Below are 27,049 nucleotides of genomic sequence, written 5' to 3' on the forward strand. Positions count from 1 at the left end.
GAATGAGCCTCATAATGTTAGTTTGGAAATTGAGATACTGATGTGAATTCATAGTTTTTAGTAGGCAGAGATAGATATAGAAAAATATGATGTAAAGTATATAAGTATATACATGTAAGTGTGTGTGTGTGTGTGTGTGTGTGTTATACACATATTTGCTAGCTCTGTCTACTGAAAAGGCATAGGAAGAATGACATTTCTAATGCAACGAGCACTTGTTGTACCTGTATATTGGTTTCTAAATACTTTTCTGTAAAATTAAAAAGAACCAAAAATCCTTAAATGGTTGATACTAGGGCTGAGACAGGGAAAGTAAAAGCCTATTCTTAACATCTTGTTACCAAGAAAACAAGGAAGTACTCATATAAAGATGAACAAAGCCAGCTTGAACTGACCAAATATGGGATAATTTGAGCATCAAAATAAATAATGATACTGATGGATTATAACCTATTGAATAAATTAGGAATTATGAGTTCATAATGATACATAAGTATAAATAAATTGAAAGGTTGAAGAAGGGGCCTGTGCTGTGGTGCAGTGGGTTAAAGCCCTGACCTGCAGTGCTAGCATCCCATATAGGACCTGGTTCAAGTCCCAGAAGCTCCACTTCAGATCCAGCTCTCTACTAATGTTCCTTGGAAAGCAGCGGAGGATGGCTTAAGTCCTTGGGCCCCTGCAACCATGTGGGAGACCCAGAAGAAGCTCCTGGCTTCAGATTGGCTCAGTTCCAGCCGTTGCTGCCATTTGGGGAGTGAGCCAGCGGATGGAAGACCTCTTTCTCTATCTGTCTCTACCTCTCTCTGTAACTCTGTACTTCAAACAAATAAAATAAATCTTTTTAAAAAATTATTGAAGAAGTGGATAAATACATGATTTCCAAAAACTTTCTCACAAAATCCTTATTAATTATAAGGGGTAAAGAGTCCGTGTAGAAATGAAATCAAACAAAGTTAACACCAACAGTAATCGGACAAATGGAAATCCTGCACCACGTAGTATGGTGTACAGAGAATACCATAGTCAAACTCCTGGGATGGCTGTCTAGGTGCACACATCAATCAGATCACGAGGGAACTTCAGACTAACTGCAACTGAGAGACATCTACCAAATAACTAGTCTTTAATCTTCAAAATTAGGAAGAAAAGCCAAGGAAATTGTCCAGATAAACAGAACTAAAGAGAAAGCTAAATGCAACATTTGATCCTGGATCGACTCCTGTTACAAAACTGGTGATATTTGAATGGAATTGAAGATGAATAATTAATCCATTTTAATTTTGACAGCTATATTTGTGGATGAATAGGAAAATGAACCTGTTTGTAGGCAATATGTAACAAAGTATGTTGAACTGGGGCATCAAGTCAGCAACTCATTCTCATATGGTTCAGGAAATAAAAGTCTTTGCAACTTTTCCATATGTTTGAGATTGTTTCAAAATAAAAAGATAAAAATGCACATAAAAATACCACTTTATTTTTATAAGGAAGATATATATATGTATATATATATATACACATAAACATACACAAGAAGGTTTTTATTCTATAGATAGTTACTTCCATATGGAAAAAATGTTATTATATGCATGTTAATGTCTATGGATGCCTTGCAGCAAAAGATAACATGCAGTAAGAACTCCATAAATGGAAGCTTGTTACTTTACTGCTATCATTCTTCATTACATAGAATCCAGCAAGATAACAGAGCCCAAATGAGCTGAAGAGGATGTTCCCAAGGGGTAGGTCAGCTTGGCTTTAGCAGGACATCAGTACGGGGACTGGGGTCCCACAACAAAGAGTCACAACTGAGTTCAGTACTCAAAATCAATTGCACAGATGCACAGTGCCTTCTTCTTCAGTCTATCAACCCAGCTTTTCTTAGAATATGTGTCTCAGGGAGCCAGCGCTATGGTGTAGTGGGTAAAGCTGCCACCTGCAGTGCCCACATCCAATACGGGTGCCAGTTCAAGTCCCAGCTGCTCCACTTCCAATCCAGCTCTTTCCTATGGCCTGGGAAACAGTAGAAGATGGCCCAAGTCCTTGGGCCCCTGCACCCACATGGGAGACCCAGAAGAAGCTCCTGGCTCCTGGCTTTGGATCGGCACAGCTCCAGCTGTTGTAGCCAATTGGGGAGTGAACCAATTGGGATGGAAGACCTCTCTCTCTCTCTCTCTCTCTCTCTGCCTCTCCTTCTCTCTGTGTGTAACTGTGACTTTCAAAAAAATAAATAAATCTTTAAAAAAAAGAATATATGTCTCAGAAGTCAGTTCTGGAACTCATTGTGAAGGGAAAGGTGATCTAGTACCAATAGTTCCCCACCTTGAGTAGACATTACAATCATTTGGGGAACTCCAAAGATGCCCAATCTTGGCTCCAGACTTAGAGATTCTGACTTAGATCAATCTGAAATGGGGTCTAGGCATCGGCATTTTTTAGAAATTCCCTACATAATTCTAGTGTGCAGCAGGGTTAAGAACCACCTTGACAGTGGAAGATGCACATTTGGTCTGAGGAACCCCAGAAATGGACTCTTGAAATGGCTAAATCAGTGCTTCCCAAATACTATTCATTTACAGTCTAATTTCATGAGTTCTCACCACATCAGTGTTCCATGCATGCTATTAAATATTTCTCTTCTAATTTATCACATTTATTATAAAAATAATTTTTAGTACTATAAGTTATGGCTTTATATGCAAAATCAAGATTTCTTACCATAAAGAGAAGATAAAATACCAAAATTCTTCCCAAAATACCAAAATTCTTCCCAAATGCTATGACACTAAAAATCTAATTTTTTAGAAAAAAGCAATAGAATAGGAATAATAAGCCTCATCCATTAACACAGAGTGAATACTTGAACATTGGTTCTCCCATGGGATTAAAACTGTGGTGAGTCATTTATAAGTGGCACCATTGGTTTGGATCTCACCTATATGGAGGGGAAAGTGAAGTTCTAGGCCAGCAAGATGGTAGGACTAACATGTTGTACAAAAATGAAAAGGTCATAGGAATTATTTAGTATTTCTAATCAAAATATAGTTTGGGCTGGACTTTGTGGTGCAGCGGGTTAAGCTGCAACCTGCAGTGCCAGCATCCTATGTGGGCACCAGTTCAAGTACCAGCACACTACGTCCAGTCCAGCTCCCTGCTAATATGCAAGGGAAGATGGTTCGAGTGCTTGTACCGCTCCACCTACACGGGAGACCCAAATGAAACTCCTCGCTCCTGGCTTCAGCCTGGCCCAGTCCTGGCCATTGTGACCACTTGGTGAGTGAACCAGCAGATGGAAAATCTGTCTCTGCCTCTCCCTCTCTGACTCTGTAACTCTGTCTTTCAAATAAATAACATAAAATTTCTTTAAAGATGTATTTATTTATTTGAAAGTCAGAGTTACACAAAGAGAAGGAGAGGCAGAGAGAGAGAGATTCAATCTGCCAATTGCCCGCAATGGCTGGAGCTGAGCTGATACAAAGCCAGGAGCCAGGAGCTTCCTCCAGGTCTTCCCACATGGGTGCAGGGGCCCAAGGACCTGAGCCATCTTCCATTGCTTTCCCAGGTCACAGCAGAGAGCTGGAATGGAAGTGGAGAAGCTGGAACTTGAACCGGCACCCATATGGGATGCTGGCAATGTATGCGGCGGCTTTACCTGCTATGCCACAGCGCCGGCCACAAGGTAAATCTTTAAAAAATAAATAAAATAAATAAATAAATTTGAGGGCCAGCAATGTGGCTTAGTGGGTAAGGCTGCCGTCTGCAATGCTGGCACCGTACTGATCCAAAGCCAGAAGCTAGGTTCCTCTCCTGGTCTCCCATGCAGATGCATGGCCTGAGGACCTGGGCCATCCTCCACTGCACTCCTGGGCCACAGCAGAGAGCTGGACTGGAAAAGGAGCAACCAGGACAGAATCCAGCACCCCAACCGGGACTAGAACCCCGTGTGCCGGCACCACAGGCAGAGGACTAGCCTAGTGAGCCACGGCACCGGCCACTCCACTTCCAATCTAACTCCCTATTAATGGCCTGAGAAAAGCATTGGAAGATGGCTGAAGAGCTTTGTCCCCTGCTCCCCATGTGGGAGACCTGAAAGAAGTTCCTGGCTCCTGGCTTCAGAACCCCATCTAGGGAGTGGACCAGTGGATCCATGTCTCCTTCTCTTTGTGTAACTCTGACTTCCAAATACATAAGTAAATATTTTTAAAAATAGTGTAGAGGCTTTTGTTCAGTAAAATATGTCTTTGGCATATGGTTTTGTTCAGCATAAAGTGGTTTTAGCAAGTAACTGTGAATGGGTTCCTGGTACCACTGTGAACTAAAGGTAGAAAAATCAGCTGTGGTCATCGGTTCAGCTGCTGGGCTGTCACCTACTCGGCCTTCCATTTTGCCCCAGTCACACCCACATCCCCAGTCCCTAGCTACCTCTACTTGAAATCAGCAGGACATGCCAACAGTCTGGAAAGCTCTGACCAAACAGTTCCTGTTAGGCAGTTTTCACACAGGGGTGCCCACTTCAAGCCTACCTCTACCTCTTCCTTCTTTCTCCTTGGTTTTTAAGGAACTCCTACTTCTGGAATTCTAAGACTCTCCTGAACTCAGAATCCAAGGAGACAGCTTTCCCAGGCAATATTTTAAAACAGGATAGGCTTTCTCTCCCTCTTTCTATTCCCTTGGCCCTCTTCCCAACCCTACCTCTGTACCTAGGAGCTGAGTGTCTCATACTAGCCAAAGCTACCCCCGCCTCATCGGTGCACCGCGGGAAGGACCTATGAAAACAACTAGCCTGGGAAAAGCTGTTGACCCCTGTGGGATAAAAATAATCACTGAACTTGAAGTCAGAGAAAAATTCCTAACCTTTCTGATTTTGGTGTGCTAACCAACAACTCTTGTCTGGTCCAGCTTCAAGACTTGGGTAAGGAGAGTGGTGAAATAGAGTGGATGAAAGCCCTTTTAAAACTGTAAAGTGGCATGCACATATTAAGGATCACTATGAAAATGAGGCATACAGTATTTACATCAAACCAAGACTCATGTATTACAAATAGGACATGTTTCTAGCTTAAAACAAAGGTTCCCAACTTCAGCCATATGACATTCTGGGCTGGATGATTATCCATTGTGACAAGCTGTCCCATGCATTGCAGGTTGTTTAGCAACATGCCTGGCTTCTCTTTGCTAGATGCTAGCAGCACCTACTTCCCAGTTGTGACAACCCAAAGTGTTTCCATACTGCCAAATGCCCCCAGGAAGAAAATTGCCTCCAGTAGAGAACCATTGCTTTGAAAGTCAGGAAGCCCCTTCTGGAAGGCAATGTATTTCTAGAGAACTATACTAAGGTACTTCAAAAAGTTTATGTAAAAACTAATTAAAAGGTAAGTTTATGTTAGTGAAAAAATTTTTTTGAAATCATGCTTAGTGTTTTCATAATACGCATTTTCCCTAAACCTTTTGAAGACCCTTTGTACTAAAATAACCAGAAATCTGCATGAATCATTGGGGATTTTCCCCCTAAAAGCAGGACATTATAACTCGTAAAAGCTGAAAATTACCATAATGTCCAACAATAAAGAATTGGTTAAAATCATGATGGTGCAGCCATTAGACAGGGTGCTACACCAGAGTTAGGTTGCAGAGGCGTGGAGACTCAGAGTGTTCAGCATTCACTCTGTATTTTCAGCTTCACTGACAGGTAGAGGCTGGCTTGCCAGCCAACTCATTGATAACAGAGTGGGATCAAGTAGATTATTTATAGGTCAAAACAGTTATAAGTGCATGCGTCATCTTTCCTGTCCTTTTCGCAGCAACCATGGAGACAGTGTGTTGAAGCACCCTGGATCTCTGAGTCACTACTTGGAGGAGAGCTGCCCTGGTCAGCTATCTTGCCCATCGTGGCATTTGAATTATCAAGAAAAACAGAAATTGAGACCCTAAGTTGCCAGAATTTCTTTGTTAAGCATGTGTAGCTTCTTCCAACTAGCACAAATAGTCATAGAAGATTGAACTACAGAAAACAAAAAGGAAACAGTGGCTACATTTCAGTGGTGGACTAACCAAGGATTTATTCATTCATTCATTTCAGTAGGGATTTACCAAGTCCATGGATATCAGCACTGTGAGAGATACTGGGGTTTAATGATGAACATGATACTAGGTACACCTTGGAGAAGCTCACAATTGTTCCATATATTAGAAGAAAATGCATATGGGCTGTCTTCATATAAAAGCTGACAAAAATGAAGGCAAGGGAAGGGAAGGGAAGGGAAAGGGAGGGGACGGGGGAGGGGGAGGGAAGGTCCTAAATACCAATAGAAGAAAATTCTGCTTTTGTGGCCTGAAGTAATAGAAATAACTGGGCACGTCCTCCATTTCCCTTTGATGGTGCATATTTTGTACAATTTTGTACAATCTAAGGTTAAAAACACAGAGCTCCAGGATGTCCTGTCATGACTGCACAAACACATGAACATGGTTTGTAGAGGAGATTTCATTAGATTCTATAAAAATGTCACCTCTGTTTAGAACTAGATGCCTGTAATCTTTCTGCCCTATTTGCTGCATGAACATTGATTATTTTAGATCAAAGAAAACAGAGGAAGCCACTCACACTTCCCTAGTGTCTCTCTCATTAAAATTAATTATTTTCCCAGTTCAGTCCTCTTTGTTCACAATCATGTCCAGTGAGAGAAACAGGTCTTAAGAAACCCAATTATGTCGGAGGCAGTTTCAGAATCAGATAAAAGGGCTGGGTGCTGGGGCTTAAGAAAGATTTGGCTGGAAGTAACTTCCCGTTTCCCATAACCTGCCACATTAAGCATTCTCTTCTTTGGGATTCATTTTGAAAGCATGCTGTATTAAACACAGATATTTTCCAGTCTTAAGCTCTGAGATTGGAAAGAATGAGTATGATTCAAGAAAGAATGAAGCCATTTTCTGTATTACGTTCGAGCACATGATTTAATTACTGAATCAGCCAATAAAGGAATAACACTCCATCCAGTGAAGTATTGTGGTAATAGCGGGCAGCTGCTGGCTTCACTTGCTTTTATTTAATGAACTTATAAAATACATAGAAGTAAGAGCTTCAAACAGAAGCATTTGATTCTCGGGTCACTGGGGAAAGAATATTGATTATTATCAATGCATAAATCATGCCCAATTTAATGCTTCAGTAGAAATTATTTCACAGAAAGGACCTTGACAGCACAGCTTAATGTAATTTATTTTCATTTCCATTTGTTAATAGAAAATAAGAACTTTGTGTTTCAGAGACAAAAATAATGTCTTTAAAGTTTCAAAGGGGTGGTAACAATGAAAAATTAGTGCCATCTCTCACTCACAGGCTCATCCTGACAGAACAGGAGAGCAGTGATTTCACACAAATCCGAGAGGGAGCTGGATAACGGGTGCCAAGCCACAGTCAGATAGCAGGAGGGCTCCTTAGCATTGCAGAGCACAGTGGGGCGACTGCAGTTCATGGCCACCGATTACATCTCTGCCGAACAAATAGAAGACAGGAGCTAAGGCTCCGATCACAAAGCAATGACGCAGAGGGAACCATCAGCCTGATCGGATCAGAACACATTGTATGTATGTATTGGAATGCCACACTCTGCCCCTAACTATGTATAATTATTGTTAAAAAATGGTTTAACTTTTGAAGTATGGTAAATAATAAATATTTGAAAAAATAGAAAGAACTTGAGCCTCAAGACGCCTCTAGAGATCCAACGCTCCCTGTCCCTGACTTGGAACTTTCCTGCTTGTTCACCATGGGCTTGATGGTGCTGTTCATTTGTACCTGGAAAACAATGACAATCTCTCGACCCCACCCCCCGAGAGATGCAGAGCTGATGGTGCCCTTGCTGCGACTGAGGCCGTGGGAGAGGCACAGGAGGGTCTTTCCCAGGGACAGGGGAATGGTCTGTGTCTGACTTTTGAAGGATCAGGCAGCTGGGCAAGACCTCAGGACACTGGGGACTGACAATGAGATGGGAGCTCACCATGCCTTCATGCTGAAGGCATGAACAACTTGAATAATATGCAAAGTTTTTATTACTATAATTTTTACTTTCCAGGGAAGCATTGCCTAATATTTGCTGTACAATTCTGTATGCTCATTATAGAAAATACAGATCACATGAATTCAGCAGAATAAAGAAAAGTTTTAAACATACATATTCCCAACCCTGCAAAGAAATGATCATTGTTAATACTTTTAAGTCTGGCATTCTAGACTTTTTTTCTTGTTTATATATTTAATGCTTTATTCAAGGTATACATTTTAATTATTTTCAATTTAATTTTAAAATTTCAGTAGTATTTTTTTTTGACAGGCAGAGTGGACAGTGAGAGAGAGAGACAGAGAGAAAGGTCTTCCTTTTCCGTTGGTTCACCCTCCGATGGCCGCGCTGATCGAAGGCAGGAGCCAGGTGCTTCTCCTGGTCTCCCATGCGGGTGCAGGGCCCAAGCACCTGGGCCATCCTCCACTGCACTCCCTGGCCACAGGAGAGAGCTGGCCTGGAAGAGGGGCAACTGGAACAGGATCCAACACCCCGACTGGGACTAGAACCCCAGGGTGCTGGCGCCGCAGGCAGAGGATTAGCCTATTGAGACGCAGCACCGGCCAAAATTTCAGTAGTATCTTTTTATATCACTATGTAATATTAGATTGCTGTGCACTGTGCTATTGTGTAGCTATGTTCCTGTTGAATGAAATAAGACTATTTGTACTCTGTTATCATTTTATTCCATTATATGTTATCCCATAAAAAAATCTTCCACCCCTATCTTTATGCACTTCTTAAATTCCTTACTCAAAATAAATATGAGAATTAGAACTGATGTGCCAAAGAAATATGTTTTTCCTGCTTTTTATCCATATGGCCAAATATTCTCTAGGGGTGAAGCAGCCTGTAAAATGCCCCCAATGTCCTCACCTGTATTTACGGCCTCAAAAGCAGATGCTTGAGGTGGGATAGACTGATATCTCTACTCTGTAGTCACAAAAAGCTAAAGACATGTCAACAGCCCAGAAGTGAGCTGGAAACTTCAGCTTTGGGATGACTGTGGCCTTAGCCAACCCCTTCCGTTGTAGCATTGAGAAAGACTAATCCCTGGACTCAGCTAAGCTGCACCCAGATTCCTAACCCAAAGAACTTGTGATGTAATAAATGTTTATTGTTTTAACTTGCATAAATGTGCTCTCCAAAAGATTATCCTAAATATGTTTCTACAGTAGACTATCCTGATAATATCTCAAAAATGACATACAGGGCTGGTGCTGTGGTGTAACAGGTAAAGCTGCCACCTGCAGTGCCCGCATCCCACATGGGCACCGGTTCAAGTCCCAGCTGCTCCACTTCCAATCCAGCTCTCTGCTATGGCCTGGAAAACCAGTAAAAGATGGCCCAAGTGCTTGGGACCCTGTACCAATGTGGGAGACCTGGAAGAAGCTCCTGGCTCCTGGCTTCAGATTGGCCCAGCTCTGGCCATTGCAGCCAATTGAGGAGTGAACCAGCGGATGGAAGACTGACCTCTCTCTTTCTCTCCTTCTCTCTCTCTTTCTGCCTCTCCTTCTCTCTCTGTGTAACTCTAACTTTCAAATAAATAAATATTGAAAAAATTACATACATATGATTTCATTTCTCCCACATGCTCATCAACAATGTGCTTTTAAATCTTCTCTAGGCTGTTTGCATTTCTTTTGTTATTACCAGATCTTAATATTCCTTTTTTTAATTGAATTGCTATTTCACCTTCTTTGCCCATTTTCCTAGGTAGAGTTTATCTTTTTTCTTGCAAATATAAAGGTGCTTTATACATCAGAGATAGTTCAATGTCCAGTTCCACCCCCTAAATACACACACATGTACTCACAACACAAGCACATTAACTTTCTATATTTCTATTTCCATTTTCTGTATTTATTGAAAAGATCTTTTCCATTGGGGCCAACATGGTGGCTCAGGGGGCTAAGTCACTTCTTGCAACACTAGCATTCCTATCATTGTACCATCTTAAGACCCAGCTACTTCACTTTTGATCCAGCTAATGTGCCTAGAAGGCAGCTGAGATTGATCCAAGTACTGGGGCTCCTGCCATCTATGTGGGAGACCACATGGGAGTTCCTGGCTCCTAGCTTTGGCCTGGCTCTGACCTGGCTGCTGTGGGCATTTGGAGAGTGAAGTAGTGGAAAGAAGATCTCCCACTTCCCTCTTTCTTTCTGTCTCCCCACAAACCTGTTACTCTGCCTTTCAAACAAATACTTAAACTTTTTTTTACAGAGTATGTTTTGTTTTTCTGTCTTTGATATTGTACCTTTAAACTTTTCTTGCTTTTAAGGCACATTAATATTCTCATATTTTCCTCTAGTGTTTTTATAATTTCAATATCTATAAAAAACAGTTTTGCAGAATTAAATTTGATGCAAAATGTAATTTTCTGTTTTATTTTTCTTCCATGACAATCTGATGGCCTAATTCCATTTATTTAATGGTTTTTTCACAATAAGTTCAGGTATACCAAACACATTATATTACTTTTATGGTCTACAGCCACTTCTCCTTTTGTTGCTCTTTCAGTGAAATTTTTCTTAGGCATTTTTATATACTTCTTATAGGTATTTTATCATGGCCTCCCAACTCCAATTAATATCTTTGCAAGAGTAGCCATGGCTAAATATTACAGTTTTCTTTATAAAGATTCTGCCTACTTCATTTTGCATTTGTTCCTGAAAATGGTTGGTTTTTTTTTTTTTTAACTTTGATTTATTATGGTTGTGGCAATGGTGGCTGCTTTGTTGATGGATTTTAAGCTCCATCTGGTGAGAAAGTAGTTAGTTTTGCTTATCATCACCAGTACCTGGTATTGTTCTTGACTTGACATTCACTTCTTGAACAAATAAGTGGGAAATTGCCAATTTTCCATTATAGTTTTTAACATGTCATTGATAGCATTTGGCAAGCAAAGGGAATGTATATAATTGCACTTATAATGTTATGTTTCTATACACATCTAAAATATCATTAGAAAGTCTATAATCTGAGAAAAAATCCTTTGAGCCTATATAGAAAGAATAATCTTTATTAAAAAAAAGGGCTCTTTCAAATCAGAAGATACCTCAAGAAGAAGTAAGCAAAGTACATTTGTAGATGATTCTTAAAAGAGAAATGCAAATGGCCAGTATTAGGAGAAAATAAAGACAAACAAATAACAGTAGTATGGGAAATTACTTGTATCCATTAGATTGGAAAAGACTTTAATGTTTGACCAAAGTTAGTGTTGTCACAAGCAGAGAAACAGGTAGTTTGTCGCCGTATCAATAGATGGGATTCTCAACTTGGCTCTAAACTTTCCCTCTGTGAACAACAGTCTAGAAACGCGTGTGAAAATTTAAACTGCTGATTAGTAGGTGACTCCATCCTGCTTTCAGTAATTTAGCCTTTATTTTACCTTCATCAAAATTTAAACCTTTAATCTTGAAATAATTACATAAGAATGTTCCTCTAGAAGAAATTAATAAAACCAGCCATTAGGGAGCCATCTGCCTGGCTTAATCATTTTGTGTTGTTTTCGCATGAATCCAAGTCACTGTGAAGTTTTTATTCTTCTCCTCGATTTTTTTCTCCTCTTTTCTTCCCTTTTGAACACAAATAAAATAAGAGTGTTAGTTTAAAATGTTAACAAATGGTGATCAAGAGTACTGAAGGGTTGGTTATTATTTGTGTGTTCAGACATTTATATTTCTTTAATCATGATTGTGATTCATAATTCATGTTTGTTTTCCCTCCTTTTTTAGGGAAATTGAATCTGCTGTGCTTTGCTGTCATTTGTGCACATTTGAGATCACTCCTTTCAGAACCTAAGCTGGAACCCACGCCAGTGGATGGCCTGGAGGTCGTGCCCAGGCTTACCCAGAGCATTCCAGATTGATGTGACGCCTGTTCACCCTCGGTGGCCCTTTTAGCACTTTGAAGCTGCAGCTGCCGATTTCCTTTCCCTCAGAAGCTAGGGTGGGACACCCTAGGAGACCCAGATCCAGGAGAACTCTCTTCTGTACACAACCACCCCAGAATGGATGCTCCTTCTTTTATGTTACCTGGAGACGATGCCAACTTACAAAGTGACTGGAGATGACTTCAGCTCAGTTCTTCAAGGTAGATAATTAATGAATCTCACAAAGAAGAGCAACATTCATAGATCCCTTCAATCATTCCTCTACACTGTATGCGTGGTGTGGCTTGTCAGTCATGGCACTGCTGCCATCTTTGATTCTAACTACATAGGTTTCTTCATGGTTCTTCTAATTGGAACCATGTTCCAGAACTGATGCGGAGCAAGTTCTGGGGATGTTTGTTCTGTTCTTCATTAGAGATATAGAATATTCCCCATTGACTCCATATTCCTTTCTTCCTCTCCCTCCACAGTAGGGTTTTTCAACCTTAGCACTGTTCATGGTTAGGGCGCGATAATTTTTGTTGTGTGTTGGGGATGGGCCTGTCCTGAGCATTGTATGTTGTTTAGTAAGTATCCCTGATCCCTAGCAGTTAAATGCTATCAGCGTTTTCTCCCTAGTTGTAATGAAAATATCTCCAGGTATTGCTGAATGCTCCCTGGAGGACATCTCTACCAAAGCACCAGGATTCAGTGCCCAGTGACTTGCTGAATACATTTGTGTACAAAGCATAACCTGGCATTATTAAAAAAAAAAAAAAGAAAAATGGAGACAAGGAAGTAGAAAGAAAGGATAGGAAAGGAAAGCAAAGAGAGGAAGAAAGAAAGAGGGAAAAATGAAAAATGTAGGAAAGAAGACCTAGCCCAATATCTCAAGGTACCCACATTTCAAATAATATACCATACTGACATAAAAAAAGATCAAATACTTACATTACAGAATTGCACTTCACAGTCAAAAGAAAAGAAAGGTCAACTTTCAATTCCTCTTAGCCCAACACACCACAGTGCCAGCCCTATTTGATCTAGATTTCTAATGGTTCAGCATATATATTTGGAAAGCTCTACTTTTATCTGAGAGCATACAAAGAAGTAAGTCCCATTTTCAAGTGGCCAGTGAAGAAGAGGAGCCAGTGAGGAAGGTCTTTGCGATTTGGCAGGGCGGTACCATGGCTTGTGATGCTAGGGCATGATTGAATAGTGCCACCAATGCCATTTGGTTTGGCTCATAACCTGTAGTCCACAGGCACCAAGAGCCCCTTGGCTCAGCGCAGCTGAATTAAGAGTGAGGCATTCTGATGAACTGGGTTTGATTTCTGGCTCTGGTTGTTGACTCCAGCTTCCTGACAACGCAGACCCTGGCGGCAGCACTGAAAACTCCAGTAATTGGGTTCCATGGGAGCCCTGAGTAGAGTTACTGACTCCTAGCATTGGCCTTAGCCCAACTCCAGCCTTTGCAACCATTTGGGAAGTAAAGGATAGGATGAGAGTTCTGTGTGTGTGTGTGTATGTGTGTGTGTCTGTCTGCCTTTTAAATAAATTAATAAATGAATATATTTTTAAACTGAGTGCAGTTCTGTCTCACCTCTTTCTGATGGCTTCCCATTTCATTCAAAATGAAGTCCTTTTGTGTGTGTAGCCTGCATTGTCCTACATGATGTGGTCTCACCTCCCCCACCTGCTCCCCCTTGCTTACTCTGCTCAAACCTCATTGGACTTGTACTTATTTCTCAGAGGAAAACAAAACCTCCAGAAACTTTACTCTCCATAGACCCACACAGTGGACTCAGTCCCTCATTCCTTCAAGTCTCTCTGCTCAGATGTTTCCCTACCAGAAGGGCCTTTGCTGACAACGCGTCTGTATGGGAACACCCCACCCCCATCGGGCATGCAGTGCCCTGACCTGCTTTTTTTCTGCTTGGCATCTATGTTTATAAATGATCTCCTTGTATTGGCCACTAGGTTATTTTCTCACTGAAAGCTGAGACTCAAAAGCCTTTTTAAATATCACTACTTTTCAAAACAGCCTAAACAGATTTTTTGCCCGTTAGACTGCCTACATTGCATACCCTGTGAAACCTCAGCTGACAGCTGTCGCTCATTTAAAAGACAGGGCCTTTCAGTTGGAAGGCCCAGAGCTGCAGCGAAGTGTCTGAGCCTTCTGAGCCTAGCACCTGTCTACACTGCTGAGTGATGTCACTGAGTCCTCTGATCCCCTGCCTCCCTTCCGCTTTCCCTTGGTCTCCTGGGCCTGTTCTTCTGGCCAGTGATACCGTCACCCTGCATCTCTCCGGGCTGTCTCTTGCCATGAAAGCCTTCCCCTTTCCTGCACCCTATCCAAGCACCCCCATAAAGCTTATGAGAAATGGCCTCGCCTAGTCTCATCTTTTTCCCTCATCAGCTCCCAAACAACACCTTTTCAACCCCAAGACCATAGCCCCTTTATGCATTTTTTCTCTCAGCTCAATGTAAGTTTTGTTTACTGATGCATCCTCAATACCTGGGACACACCTCCATCTTACAAGATTGTAGGAAAGTGAGACACATTCATTAGAAACCATACTCCGGGGGCTGGCATTGTGGCACAGCAGGTTAAAGCATCACTTGTGATGCTGTGTCCCGTAAGGACACTGGTTCGATTCCAGGCTGTTCCACTTGTGATCCATCTCCCTGCTAACATGCGTGGGAAAGCAGCAGAAGATGGCCCAAGTGCTTGGGCCCCTGAATCCATGTTGGAGATCCAGAAGAAGTTCCTGGATCCTGTCTTTGGCCTGGCCCAGTCCCAGCCATTGCGGCCAACTGGGGAGTGAACAAAAAGATAGGAGATCTCTATCTCTCTCCCTTCTCTTTCTCTGTAATTCTACCTTTCAAATAAATAGAAAGAGAGAAAAAGAGAGAAAGAAAGAAAGAAAGGGTGACAGAGAACCACATTGCCTTTTTTCCTGGACTTGTGAAAGGGAAGCTATAGATGTCCTACAGTCTTCTGCATTCAATAAATTATATGAAATAGTCAACACTTTATTATAAAACAAGCCGTCTGTTGTATGAATTTGCCCAAATGTAAGTGGCTAATGCACTTACATTTCTGAGCACATTTAAGGTAGGCTAGGCCAAGCTCTGGTGTTCAGTAGATGAGTTGTTTTAATATCTTTTATACTTATACTGATATTTCCAACTCGTGATGGTTTTATTGAGGGACAGACTCATTGTAAGTCAAGCAGCACCTGCATGTGTATTGTTGAAACAGCAAATGAAAGAATGGGCTGTCGCTGTTCTTCATTTCCCTTCCTCCTGGTACCATTCCTTTACCCTTCTGCCTCATTACCTCCCAGTGATTAATCCTCTTTCACAAGACAGCAGCAGATTATGCAGTCAGCATTATAGTGGGGCAGATAAGAGGTCTTGCAACAGAGAAGCCACTCCCAGATAAGGAAGAGAGATCCAAGTCTCAGTACTCACAGATTTAGGAGACATTTCTATTCTCCAGTCACACGCCCGGCCAGCCTTTCCTTTCTTCCCTAAAGTCATGAGTCAGGGAGAGGAGGGGAAGCTGGAGGGCAGGACACCCACCCTGCTGTCCTACTTCTTCCTGCTGCTCCTCTCTGTGGCTTGCTTCTCACCAAGATTTACATCGAGGCCTCACCCTCTTAGAAGAGAGCAAAACCGTCCGCCTGTCTTATGGACAATGGCTGTACTGGAGAGGAAATCAGTCTCTATCCTCTGGGGGCCCACCTCTGCATGCCCTGTGATATTTGCTGGCAGCTTTTCGTGTGTCTCCTCTTTGGGGAGAATGCTGAGCTGTGCATTCATTGATAAAACCTGAGGGGAATTTCAGTTCATGCGGCTTAGCCCTTCCCTGTGTTACTCAGTACATTCTAAACCCCTCTGAGAACTCACAGGGGTGGCTGTGGTTTACCTGGGTGTGTACTGTGCACCAGCCCACATGCTCTTTTCAACAGTTCATTCCCAAGGCCACACCCTTGACTTTGTCTTCTCTTTGAACTGTTCTCACAGTGACAGCTGAGATTCTAGCCCAGGTACCCTCTGTTCTCCACAGCGTCTTCCTGCTCTGACAGCTGCTGCTGAGCCCCTGGCCTCCTTGTGAGGACCTCCCAGATCCTCCTGATGTAGGCAGGCAGATAGGAGAAATTAATTAGATTTGTGATTTTCTTAGGCGGAAGACCATGCCTTCACCACGCTCCTGTGTGATCTCATGCCCCTACCTGACTCCACCTGTATGCCCACCTACCAATCAGGCTACGTGACCACGTCCCTTTGGAAGTGGATAAAAGGCCTGGAACACGGTGGGCCCAGCCCTTCTTTCGCCATTATTGACCTTTGTTGCCTTTTGCTGCCCCACGCCTTTAGGGTGCATGGCCTTTGGGGTGCGTGGCCTTCAGGCTGCCCGCCCTCTCTGCCTTCGCCTCGCTGGCTCCTGCTAAGTTGCTTGTGACTGTTCATAACCAAATGCTCGCTGCTCATAGCTCTTGGCCTGCTCTCTGCTTGATATAGGCCCCCACTTAATTTCTGGACTTTTCTTTCTCCCTTAAAGCCCTCACTCCCCTATACATTTCTCTCACTAGAAACTTACCATGCTGCCTGGTCTATTTGAGCCAGGACTCAGAATTCTTCTCTTAATTTGTAGCAAGAACCCACACAACTGATTAATTTCAGAAATATTGATAAGCAAAACGATTTCACCCTCACCCTCCTGGTGCACCTGGACCGCAGGATCGCCTCCTTGAATCACACCACCCGCACCTCTTGCCCTTTCTTCCCTAAATCGCTCCTCTGCCATACCTGTGCTTCCTGTCGCACCCAAACAGCCTCATTTTCTCTCTGTCCCTACTCCAGCATCGCGCACGTTCTAGATGGCACACTGCTGCCTCACCTCTACACTGCTGCTGTCTCTGCTGGTCTGCTCATCCCCTTGCAGCAGGGTGGTAAACGCTCTCATCTCCTTTGACTCTAAGGTCAACCAGTCTACCCGCAGACCAGTGGAGGCTGCACCCTAGAGGAAGCACCATCTATGAAATAAGAAGAAAGGATTCCCTACACTAGAGAAATAGGGCATAGAAAGAGGACAGTAGGAAGGTGGCTCAGGTGTGGGCAGTGGAGCGCAGGACCTTCAGAGTCAGCCACAGTGATTCTGAAGCGGCGCAAAGGTTGCAACGTGCAGGTAGCTGAATGATTGAGTGTGAGGAACCCCAGCCTTAGAGAGAGAGAGACACCATCATAAGGCAAACACCCTGGGAACAAGAAAGAGCTCTGAACAGAGTGGGTCAAGGCCAGGCTCCAAGGGAAGAAGAGGGACCTAAATCTCCAAATATCTTTTCTTTCTATGGTGACTGCCACACAAAAACCTGGTTAAAGGCAGAACCCCACCAGCAACTTCAATACAATGTGGTGTCCTTTCTGCCTCTCCTCGCCTGCACCCCTCTTCCTGAGGTCGGGAACAGCCAAGGCCGTCAGACCATCAGAGCCACCTGGTGGCTGCAACAGCAACTACAATTGCCGAGCCTGCAATGCCCCATTGGTTCCTTCCTACAGGTGTACACAACCTTGGGTAAACCTGAGCTTGAGTAACCCACGCAGTGCACAGTTTGATCACCTGGCAGTGGAATATGGAAGGGGAGAAACTTGGAAGGAAGGAAAACATTATTAAATGGAGACTTCCACTATTTTTAATACTAAAGGACAGGTGACATTTTATACATGTCATTCTGGTGAAACAATGGACATATTATTTAACACTCCTCTCTTGGACTTCAGTTCCTTTTTTTTCCTCATCAAATCCTTCCATCTTTCCCATCATGAACATAAGTGAACTCCCATTCTAAAAAAAAGAAGTAAAATTTAAATGGTTATTCCTTGACATCACTCTCTTGTCTTTACAAAAAAAAATTTTTTAGGAGCTGGCACTGTGGCACAGTGGGTTACACCACCTGCAATGCTGCATCTCATATAAGCACACGTTTGAGTCCTGGCTGCTCCACTTCTGATCTAGCTCCTTGCTAATGCACCCAGTAAAGCAGCAAAGGATGGTGCAAGTCTTTGGACCCCTCCTCTGTATGGGAGACCAGATGAAGCTCCTGGTCCTGACTTTGGCCTGGCCCAGCTCTGGCTGTTGCAGCCATTCAAGGAGTGAACCAGTGGATGGGAGATATTTCTCTCTCTCTCTCTCTCTCTCTCTTTCTGTCTCTCTCTCCCACCTCCCTCCCCAAGTAACTCTGACGTGCAAATAAATAAAATAATATATAATGTTTTTTAAATCCTGATATATTTATTTGAGAGGGAGAAGGAAAGGGAGGCAGGAAGGAGAGGGAGAGAGAGAGCTCCCATTTGCTAATTCACTCCCCTAATGCCAGTAAACAGCTGGGCCTGGGTAAGACTAAAGTCAAGAACCAGGAACTCAATCCAGCTCTCCCATGTGGATTTCAGGAATCCAATCACTTGAGCCAGTGCTTGCTACCTGGCACTAGGAACAGAGGCAAGCAACAAACCCCAGCATTCTAATGTGAGATGTGAACATCTTAACTACTAGGCCAAACACCACCCATCCTTTTGAAAAATTGTGGGAAAATATATGTAACAAAAATTCACCATTTTAATCATTTTAAAGGTATAGTTCAGTGAAATTAAACACATTCACACTGGTGTGAGCAACCGTCACTGCCACCCATCTCCAGAGCATTGCTTCTTCCCAACTCTGCCCCAAATGACCGGTAACCCCCAACTCTCCTCCCTTGGCCTTGGATAGCTGTCCTACTTTCCTTCTCTGGGACTATTCTCTTCCCACCTCTGGGCTTTGCTGGAGAGCCAGGGTAGGGGGATTTGCTCATTTCTAGGCAGTGGTAGAATATTTAGGGAATCTTCATTTCTTCTTTATAATTCTCTGATTTTTTTGCAATAAAATATGCTAATTTCATTTTTTAAAAAGAAGAAAACATTGATGATCTTTTGGAAAAATAGATGGGTAGGTGTTTCCTAAGCAGACAGCTTGGGGTGTGGGAGAGGACACTCCAGGAAAAGGGAGTAGCAGAGGTAGATACGAGTGGGAGGGAGAGTGACCAGGGCCATGTGAAGTGAAGTGCAATGTGATCCATGTGAAAGGGTTTAGGGGTGACAATGAGGAGCGAGGGGTGGAGAAGTAAGGCTGTGGGAAAGATGGGCAGAGTAAAGATTGGGGAAACTTGGCTTGTCATGCTAAGCAGTCTGCCTTTGTAGGCAACAAAGATTTAAACCAGGGGAAATGCTTGAAAAGAGATTGCATAGAAATGAAACTTGGGTGTATGGATTGTGGGAAATTTGGAAGGAGAGGGAGAAGGAGTGGGGAAGGAGGAAGAGAGAGGGAAGGAAAGCGATGCGAGGTAGGAGACTACCAGGACAGCCCAGGTGAAGGGCGCCCATGGACCGAGATGGGGATGAGGGATAGAGAGAAGTAAATGGAAAAGAGGGGCATTAGGAACGGGAACTGGGAGGACTGAGCAACCCCTGGCCAACTGAGAAGGGAGGATGGAGGAGGTGTGTGGCTTGAGTGAGTGACTGAGCAGATGGTGGTGTCCACCACTGAGTTAGAGAATGAAGGAACTGGATCAGGCTGGGGGAGAAAGTCTGCAAGCTCATTTTGGGATATGTGGAGTTCTGCATTCCTGGGAACCTTTCAAGAGAAGGGAGCAGTTAGGTAGGTAGATGTTCAGGGAGAGAGCTTGAAGTAACACCCTGACAGTAGGGACTCCATTTTGGAGCACCTGAGACTCTATTCTGGGAAGGCTCACCTCCCCCACCACCACCATGGTGAGACTCTGGTCTGAAACTCTGATCTAAAACTGCATCACACTTGGCAGAGCATAAAAACCCCCTAGCATGATTGTTCAAGCTCAAAAGCAGATAGGCTGCACCTGGGTTAACGATAAAAATGTAATTTGTCTATGTCCTACATATGATTAAAACCAATATTTGGATTAATGTCAAGACTATAATTGATATTGTTAAGATTGTAACTGGTATTGTCAAGATTATAATTGATACTAATTTCGCATAGGTTTTAGGTCAGCTTGACCCCAGTAACCATGTATTCCCCCTTGATCCTAGCAACCATGTATTCCTCTCCCAATTTTGAGATTTTTGCCTTTAAAAACCCTGCTCCTTTGGGCTTTGGAGTCAAGAGTTCTTTAGGGCATGAGCCCACTCTCCACCACTGGCAATAAAGGACCATCAAATTTTATCAGTGTGTGGGGCTCCTCTGTTTGCACTCGCTCAGGTACAACAAGCTAATGAGGGACTTGGAGATGAAAGACATAAATGAAGATTGGAGGGACTGGCACTGTGGCATAATGGGAAAAGCTGCTGCCTACAGTGCCAGCATCTGACATACGGGCTGCCAGTTCAAATCCCGGCTGTTCTATTTCTAATCCATCTCCTTGATAATGGCCTGGGAAAACAACAAAGGAAGGCCCAAGTGCTTGGGCTCTGCACCCACCTGGAAGAAGCTCCTGTCTCCTGGCTTTGGATCAGCGCAGTTCCAGCCATTGGTACCATTTGGGCAGTAAATTAGCAGATGGAAAATTTCTCTCTGTGTGTGTCTGTCTCTCTGTCTCTCTCTAATTCTGCTCTTCAAATAAATAAATAAATAAATCTTAAGCCTGCTGTGGAGATCAAGGAATCAACAGCTCAATAATCAGGCTTCAGACAGAACAGAAAGAAGAGAGATCCCAGGTCCCTTGTCAGGTAAGGTGACCCCCTGCCTGCCTGCCTGTCCTCCCCATGTGTCCTCAGCCCACATCTGAATTCCTGGGCATGATTGTCTGACTGTGCAGCCTGTTTCACATACCGCGTCTTAAGGGGCGGGGAGGGGGGGGGTGTCAGCACCTCCGCCAAAGTCCCAGGGTTTCTGAAAGCAGCCTCTGAGGGCAACTGAGAAGCAACAATCAAGGTGGCGAGCACATGGGAGAGAACTTCAGTCCAGGAGAGAACTTCAGTCCGGGAGCCTGGGAAGGAAGTTTTAAGAAGGGAGGGACAAGTAGTGCCAAATGCCACACACAGGGCCAGATCCAGCGAGATGAATGAACTTGGTGACTAGGAAATCCTGGGTAAGTTTTGGTACTAGCATATCTGGGGAGTAGAAGGGATCGCCAAGTGCAGCAGGGGTGGGGGGTGGGGGTGAATGGGGAGGGAATAAATGGACTGAGTACTCATCACTTATATCCTGCTTAAGTCCTGTCTTCAAGAGAAACCTACTCCTTGCTCTGTGTCTCCCAACCAGGGAACTCGGTGGTGTCACAGTGGGAAAATGGTGATGGCTCTGGGCCCTACATGGTGGGGACAGGGACTGGCCAGGGTCAGAACATGGAAAGCAGAGAAAAAGGGTCAAGAGGGAAACCGTGCTGCAGTGAGGTGCCAGAGCGGGAGATCACAATCTGTGGTGCGGCAGGTGAGGCTGCCACCTGCAGTGCCAGCATCCAGTGTGAGTGCCGGTTCGATTCCCCTCTGCTCTACTTCTGGTCCAGCTCCATGCTAATGTGCCTGGGAAATCAGGGGAAGTTGGGCCAAGTCCTTGCACCCCTGCACCCATGCGAGATACCTGAGAGAAGCTTCTGGCTCCTGGCTTCAGATCAGCCCAGCTCCAGCTGTTGTGGCCATTTGGGGAGTGAACCAGTGTACAGGAAGACCTCTCCTCTCTCTGCCTCTGTCTCTCTGTAACTCTGCCTTTCAAATAAATAGATAAATATTTTTAAATGATTTATCTATTTATTCGAAAGGGAACGTGACACACATACACAGAGAGAGACACACGCAAAGAGGGGGACGAGGGAGGGAGAGAGAGAAAGAGATTCTCCATCTGCTGGTTCACTCCCCAAATGGCCACAACATCCAGGTGTGGGCTGGCCAGAAGCCAGGAGCCAGGAACTCTATCTGCGTCTCCCACATGGGTGCTGGGGCCCATATTCTTGGGACAGCTTCCAATGCTTTCCCAGGCACATTCGCAGAGAGCTGGATCAGAAGCAGAATAGCCAGGACTCAAAGTGGCACTCCAGTGTGGGATGTTGGCATCACAAGCTGCAGCTTAAACCTCTGTGTCACAACACCTCTGTTTTTAAAAAATGTATTTGTGAGTGTGTGCCTATGCATAGAATCAGCCATATTAGATTCTATATTGATTGTCATGTGACTAGACCTAGCACAGCGAGTTCTGAGGAAGTTCGTTCTGGAAACTGACTTCCACTGTTTTCTTTAGTAGGACCCACAGTCATCTGTGGAAGTGGAGTAGTGGGTTGAGGTCACGAACAAGCAGCCAGGTGACAAGCGGCTTGCAGAAAAAAGCTTTTCTGTTTTGATGTTTATTTAGAAGTTATATACTGCTGGTTTTTCACAGTGACTACATTTCAGAGAAGTGTACGGAAGCATTATGTAACTTGCAGTGACACTGAGCAAAAAAAAGTGTAATCATCTAGGAATTTGGCCATTGCTAAGAATAAATGGAAAACAAATGACACTTCCAGGATTCAGGATCCAGAGAGTAATTATGGGGAACTTTTATCTAAGTGACTTCCTCTGGTTCAGAGGAAGTCAAGGAAAGTTCTAAAAGGCCTGGTTAGAGGAGCATGAGCTAGGACAGGGTATACCAGATGCCTGCAGGGTGCTGGGAGAGGATGTATGTGAACAAGGCAGCTGTGCCTGCCATATTGAATCCTTCACACAACAGATGGCAGGAACCGTATAGTAAGGACTAAGGTGTGGTTTACTACCCTGAGAGCTTGTGGACACAAGGTGGCCAGAGCTTCCGGGTTTTATGTTATCTGTTTTTATGCAAAATCTCTTAATTTCAAAATAATTATAGTTTCATTTCTAAAACTACTTTTCAAGACTGTATTGTGGGGCTGGTGCTGTAGCATAGCAGGTAAAGCTGCCCCCTGCAGTGTCAGCATCTCATATGGAAACCAGTTGAGTTCTGGCTGCGCCATTTCCCATCCAGCTCTCTGCTATGGCTGGGAAAGCAGTAAAAGATGGCCCAAAAGCTTGGACCCCTGCACCCTCATGGGAGACAGAGAAGAAGCTCCAGGCTCCTGGCTTCCAATCGGCGCAGCTCCAGCAGCACCGGCCAACTGGGGAGTGAACCAGCAGACGGAAGACCTCTCTCTGCCTCTCTCTCTGCCTCTCCTCTCTCTATAACTCTTTCAAATAAATAAATAAATATTTTTTAAAAAAATATTCCAAGTCGAGCTCACACCAAATACACAGAATTTGGCACTTGGATCACCATTTCCCACCCTGATTCTCTGTAGACATTGCTTATAAATGGGATTCGATGGTCTGAATGTTTGTGTCCCTCCCAAATGCATATGTTGAAATCCTACCCCCAAGGTGGTGACACCAGGAGGTGGGGCCTTCAGAATATGATTGGGTCGTGAAATCTCTAACCTCATTAGGGTATAGAAGAGGGACCAGAGCGCTGCCCTGTCCTGCCCATTCCACCAGGTGAGGGCACACTTAGAAGGTGCCAGTGGTCAGTAAGATACGGAATCTGTCAGCACCTTGCTACAGAACTTCCTGGCCTCCCGAACTGTGAAAAACTAATTTCCCTTTATAATGTGCCAGACCATTGTATTTTCTTACAGCAGCCTGATGACACTAAGACAAGTATTAAAGATATTGCAATAAGGCCGGTGCTGTGGCTCACTAGGCTAATCCTCCACCTTGCAGCACTGGCACACCGGGTTCTAGTCCCGGTCGGGGCGCCAGATTCTGTCCCGGTTGCCCCTCTTCCAGGCCAGCTCTCTGCTGTGGCCAGGGAGTGCAGTGGAGGATGGCCCAAGTCCTTGAGCCCTGCACCCCATGGGAGACCAGGAGAAGTACCTGGCTCCTGCCATTGGATCAGCGAGGTGCGCCGGCCACAACATGCCGGCCGTGGTGGCCATTGGAGGGTGAACCAACAGCAAAGGAAGACCTTTCTCTCTGTCTCTCTCTCTCACTATCCACTCTGCCTGTAAAAAAAAAAAAAAGATATTGCAATAATCCAGATTTATCTGGAACTATGACACAAGAGTTCCTTTGCCATTTACAAGTGTGTCTTGCCCTTACATTGTTTCCTTGAGAGAAGCCTACTGCTTGCTCTTGTCCTTTCTTCCTCCTAGATTATTTCTCTCTCATCTGGAGCCTGTTCAAATGGCACCTTTATGTCCAGTCTCCTTGAGGAGTCCCAAGCCCAACACACGCACCAGCACATGTATTCTTGTTTCGGTTGTTGTTTTGTTTCTTTCTTTCTTTTTTTTTTTTTTTTTTTTTTTTTTTTTTTTTTAATTTTTGACAGGCAGAGTGGACAGTGAGAGAGAGAGACAGAGAGAGAAAGGTCTTCCTTTTGCCGTTGGTTCACCCTCCAATGGCCGCCGCTGCAGCCGGCGCACCGCGCTGATCCGATGGCAGGAGCCAGGATCCAGGTGCTTTTCCTGGTCTCCCATGGGGTGCAGGGCCCAAGCACCTGGGCCATCCTCCACTGCACTCCCTGGCCATAGCAGAGAGCTGGCCTGGAAGAGGGGCAACCGGGACAGAATCCGGCGCCCCGACCGGGACTAGAACCCGGTGTGCCGGCGCCGCAAGGTGGAGGATTAGCCTATTGAGCCACGGCGCCGGCTGTTTTGTTTCGTTTGTAAGTTGTTTCAGGAATCCCACTGTAGGAGAATTAGCCACCAAAGGTAGAAGGTACCCTGAGACCAAAGAAAGAGGCAGACAAACCCAGGTTTACACAAGTGGTATTTATTAGAGACTTCTCCACAGAAGTGTGTCTTGGCTGCAAGACAGAGGATCCCTGGTCCACAAAATAAGAACAAAGGTATGCTGTGGCTAACTGGAATGCTCATGGATTTTCTCCGGAAATGTTAACATTCCAAACATTAGCTAAGGAAAATTCCAGGCATCATTATGCAGCACGAATGCTCCTCAGGTTATTTTAATGATTGTGCTTATCCCATAGAGTTGGAGATGACTATCACAGTCACCTCACCTCAAGGTCAGGAGGCAGCTAGGACTCAGATGGCTGGAATCGTGGCAGCCCATAGCCTAACAACATGAAGACTGCTCTCACTGCTAGGCGCTTCACACACATTGTCCTACACATTTAATATCTTACGGGATGCAGAACGGAAGATCATAGTGTATTAGGAGGTTTATCACAAGGACTTAACTCAACTAGTCCCAAATCCGTAGGGCAGGGGTTAGGACTAGGAGGCTGGGACTCTCCTGCACAGGCTACGTCTGCTGACCACAGGCAGCAGCTGACTTTCCCCAGATGAAATCAGACCCACCCTGATTACTCAGGACAGCCATCCTAGTTTAAAGTCACATTTACAAAACACCTTCACTAGAACAGTTGAATAACTGGGACTACAGCATAACCAAGGCTATAAAAACACAACCCCCAGAAAGATATTTTAAATATTTAGCGTACTCTAAGCACTATCTTGCATATTTTAACCAGGACACTCTTGGACTTCTATGGTTGTGCCTCGCTTGTAGATGAAGAAATTAGAATTCAGAATGTGTAAATGATTTCCTAACATTTTGCAACTAGTAAGTGGTAGAGGTGGAGTTTGACCTAAATAATCAGACTCCAAACCCAGCCAGCTGAGCCATCTGCCCTGCTACCTCCTTGGAGCAGAGCAGGATTGAATGCCTTGAAAGCTGTAGCCAGCTGCATTTACTTTTATATTCTTAACACCTAGCCTGACATCTAATAGGGATCCAATTGAATTAGCTAGCTGATGTATAAAACTTAAAATATTCTGTGTTCCCTCAAGGAAAGATCAATGAAATCCATTTAGTGGGTTCCTCAAACTGAAGACTCCTAAAAACAATTGTCTTAATTTCTATTAAAGTGTTCTTTGGTAATTTAAAGGAACTAAGCAGTTATTTAGTTCAGAGCTGAAGATTTTAGCTAAAATATCACAAGCTAGATTTTTTTTTTGCTAAATTGCCTCTCTAATTTTCCACAATGTGACTTTATCCCTTTATGTATAATATTAAGCCAAATTTCATATTTAATTAAAATTCAATATCTTTATGAGAACATAGATGCTATTTTCTTTATGAGTTCTTAGCAAATTAGATAGAACATGCTTAAAGTTGTTTCGTGACAAAAAAACAAAATTGGGTACTGTATTAAACTATTTTAATGCATATGGTACAATAAAAAGTAGATTTGTGGGGCTGGCAGCATGGCTCACTTGGTTAATCCTCTGCCTGCAGCGCCAGCATCCCATATGGGTGCCGGGTTCTAGTCCCACTGCTCCTCTTCCAGTCCAGCTCTCTGCTGTGGCCCGGGAAGGCAGTGGAGGATGGCCCAGGTGCTTGGGCCCCTGCACCCACATCAGAAACCAGGAAGAAGCACCTGGCTCCTTGCTTCTGATTGGTGCAGCGCAGGCCATAGCGGCCATTTGGGGGATGAACCAACGGAAGGAAGACCTTTCTGTCTCTCTCTCTCTCTCTCTCTCTCTCTCACTGTCTATAACTCTGTCAAGTGAAAAAAATTTTTTTAAAAAATTAAAGATTTGGTCCTTGTCCTGTGCTCCTGGTATACAACTCCAAAAACCTTTCCAATCTTCAGAATAATAGGTATGTTTTGCATAATGAGATCATTAGTGGCTGGAAGCCCTTGAGTAGTTTCAGGATGGAGACTGATCACCAGAAAAAAACAAGTTTTGATTAGAAGGTTGGAACTTTCAGCTCTATCCCAGTTTCTGTGGAGGAGAGAGGAGCTACCAATTGAGTTCATCTCCATTAGCGTATGATTTAGCCAGTCACGCTGAATGCTGAAACCATTATGACAACCCTGAACAACCAGGCTCCGAGGGCTTCCACTCAATACCTAGCCCTGTGCATCTCTTCCATTTGGTTGTTCTTGAGTTCTAGCCTTTGTAACAAACCAGCTATATCAAATTAAGTGCTTTCCTGGGTTATGGAAGTCTTTCTAGTGAATTACAGAACTTGAAGGGTTTTTGGGGAACCCTCAAGTAAAAACTGGTCTGTCCAAAGTGAGGGTGGCCAGTGACTTCTGATTGGCATCTGATATGGAGGCATCTTGTGAAACTGAGCCCCTAAATTT

General features: G+C 43.9%; 1 protein-coding gene and 1 long non-coding RNA gene across 6 annotated transcripts in view; one reads left to right on the top strand and one right to left on the bottom strand.

Annotated features, from left to right (window-relative positions):
- The window catches only part of LOC149126580 (uncharacterized), a 486,087-nt gene that overhangs the window by 239,471 nt on the left and 219,567 nt on the right, over positions 1 to 27,049 (top strand). The window lies entirely within an intron of this gene.
- Positions 9,768 to 27,049, bottom strand: part of SH3BGRL2 (SH3 domain binding glutamate rich protein like 2) — a 162,221-nt gene continuing 144,939 nt past the window's right edge. For all 5 annotated transcript variants that reach the window (XM_089332984.1, XM_070073842.2, XM_089332983.1 and 2 more), the window contains one exon: positions 9,768 to 11,638. In XM_089332984.1, coding sequence (XP_089189110.1) covers positions 11,552 to 11,638 — 87 coding nt within the window. In that variant the 3' untranslated portion in view covers positions 9,768 to 11,551. The remainder of the gene's footprint in view (positions 11,639 to 27,049) is intronic.

The sequence above is a fragment of the Oryctolagus cuniculus genome, chromosome 5 (assembly GCF_051225735.1).
Source record: "Oryctolagus cuniculus isolate XC-2025 breed Fujian yellow rabbit chromosome 5, ASM5122573v1, whole genome shotgun sequence".
Classification (NCBI taxonomy): domain Eukaryota; kingdom Metazoa; phylum Chordata; class Mammalia; order Lagomorpha; family Leporidae; genus Oryctolagus; species Oryctolagus cuniculus.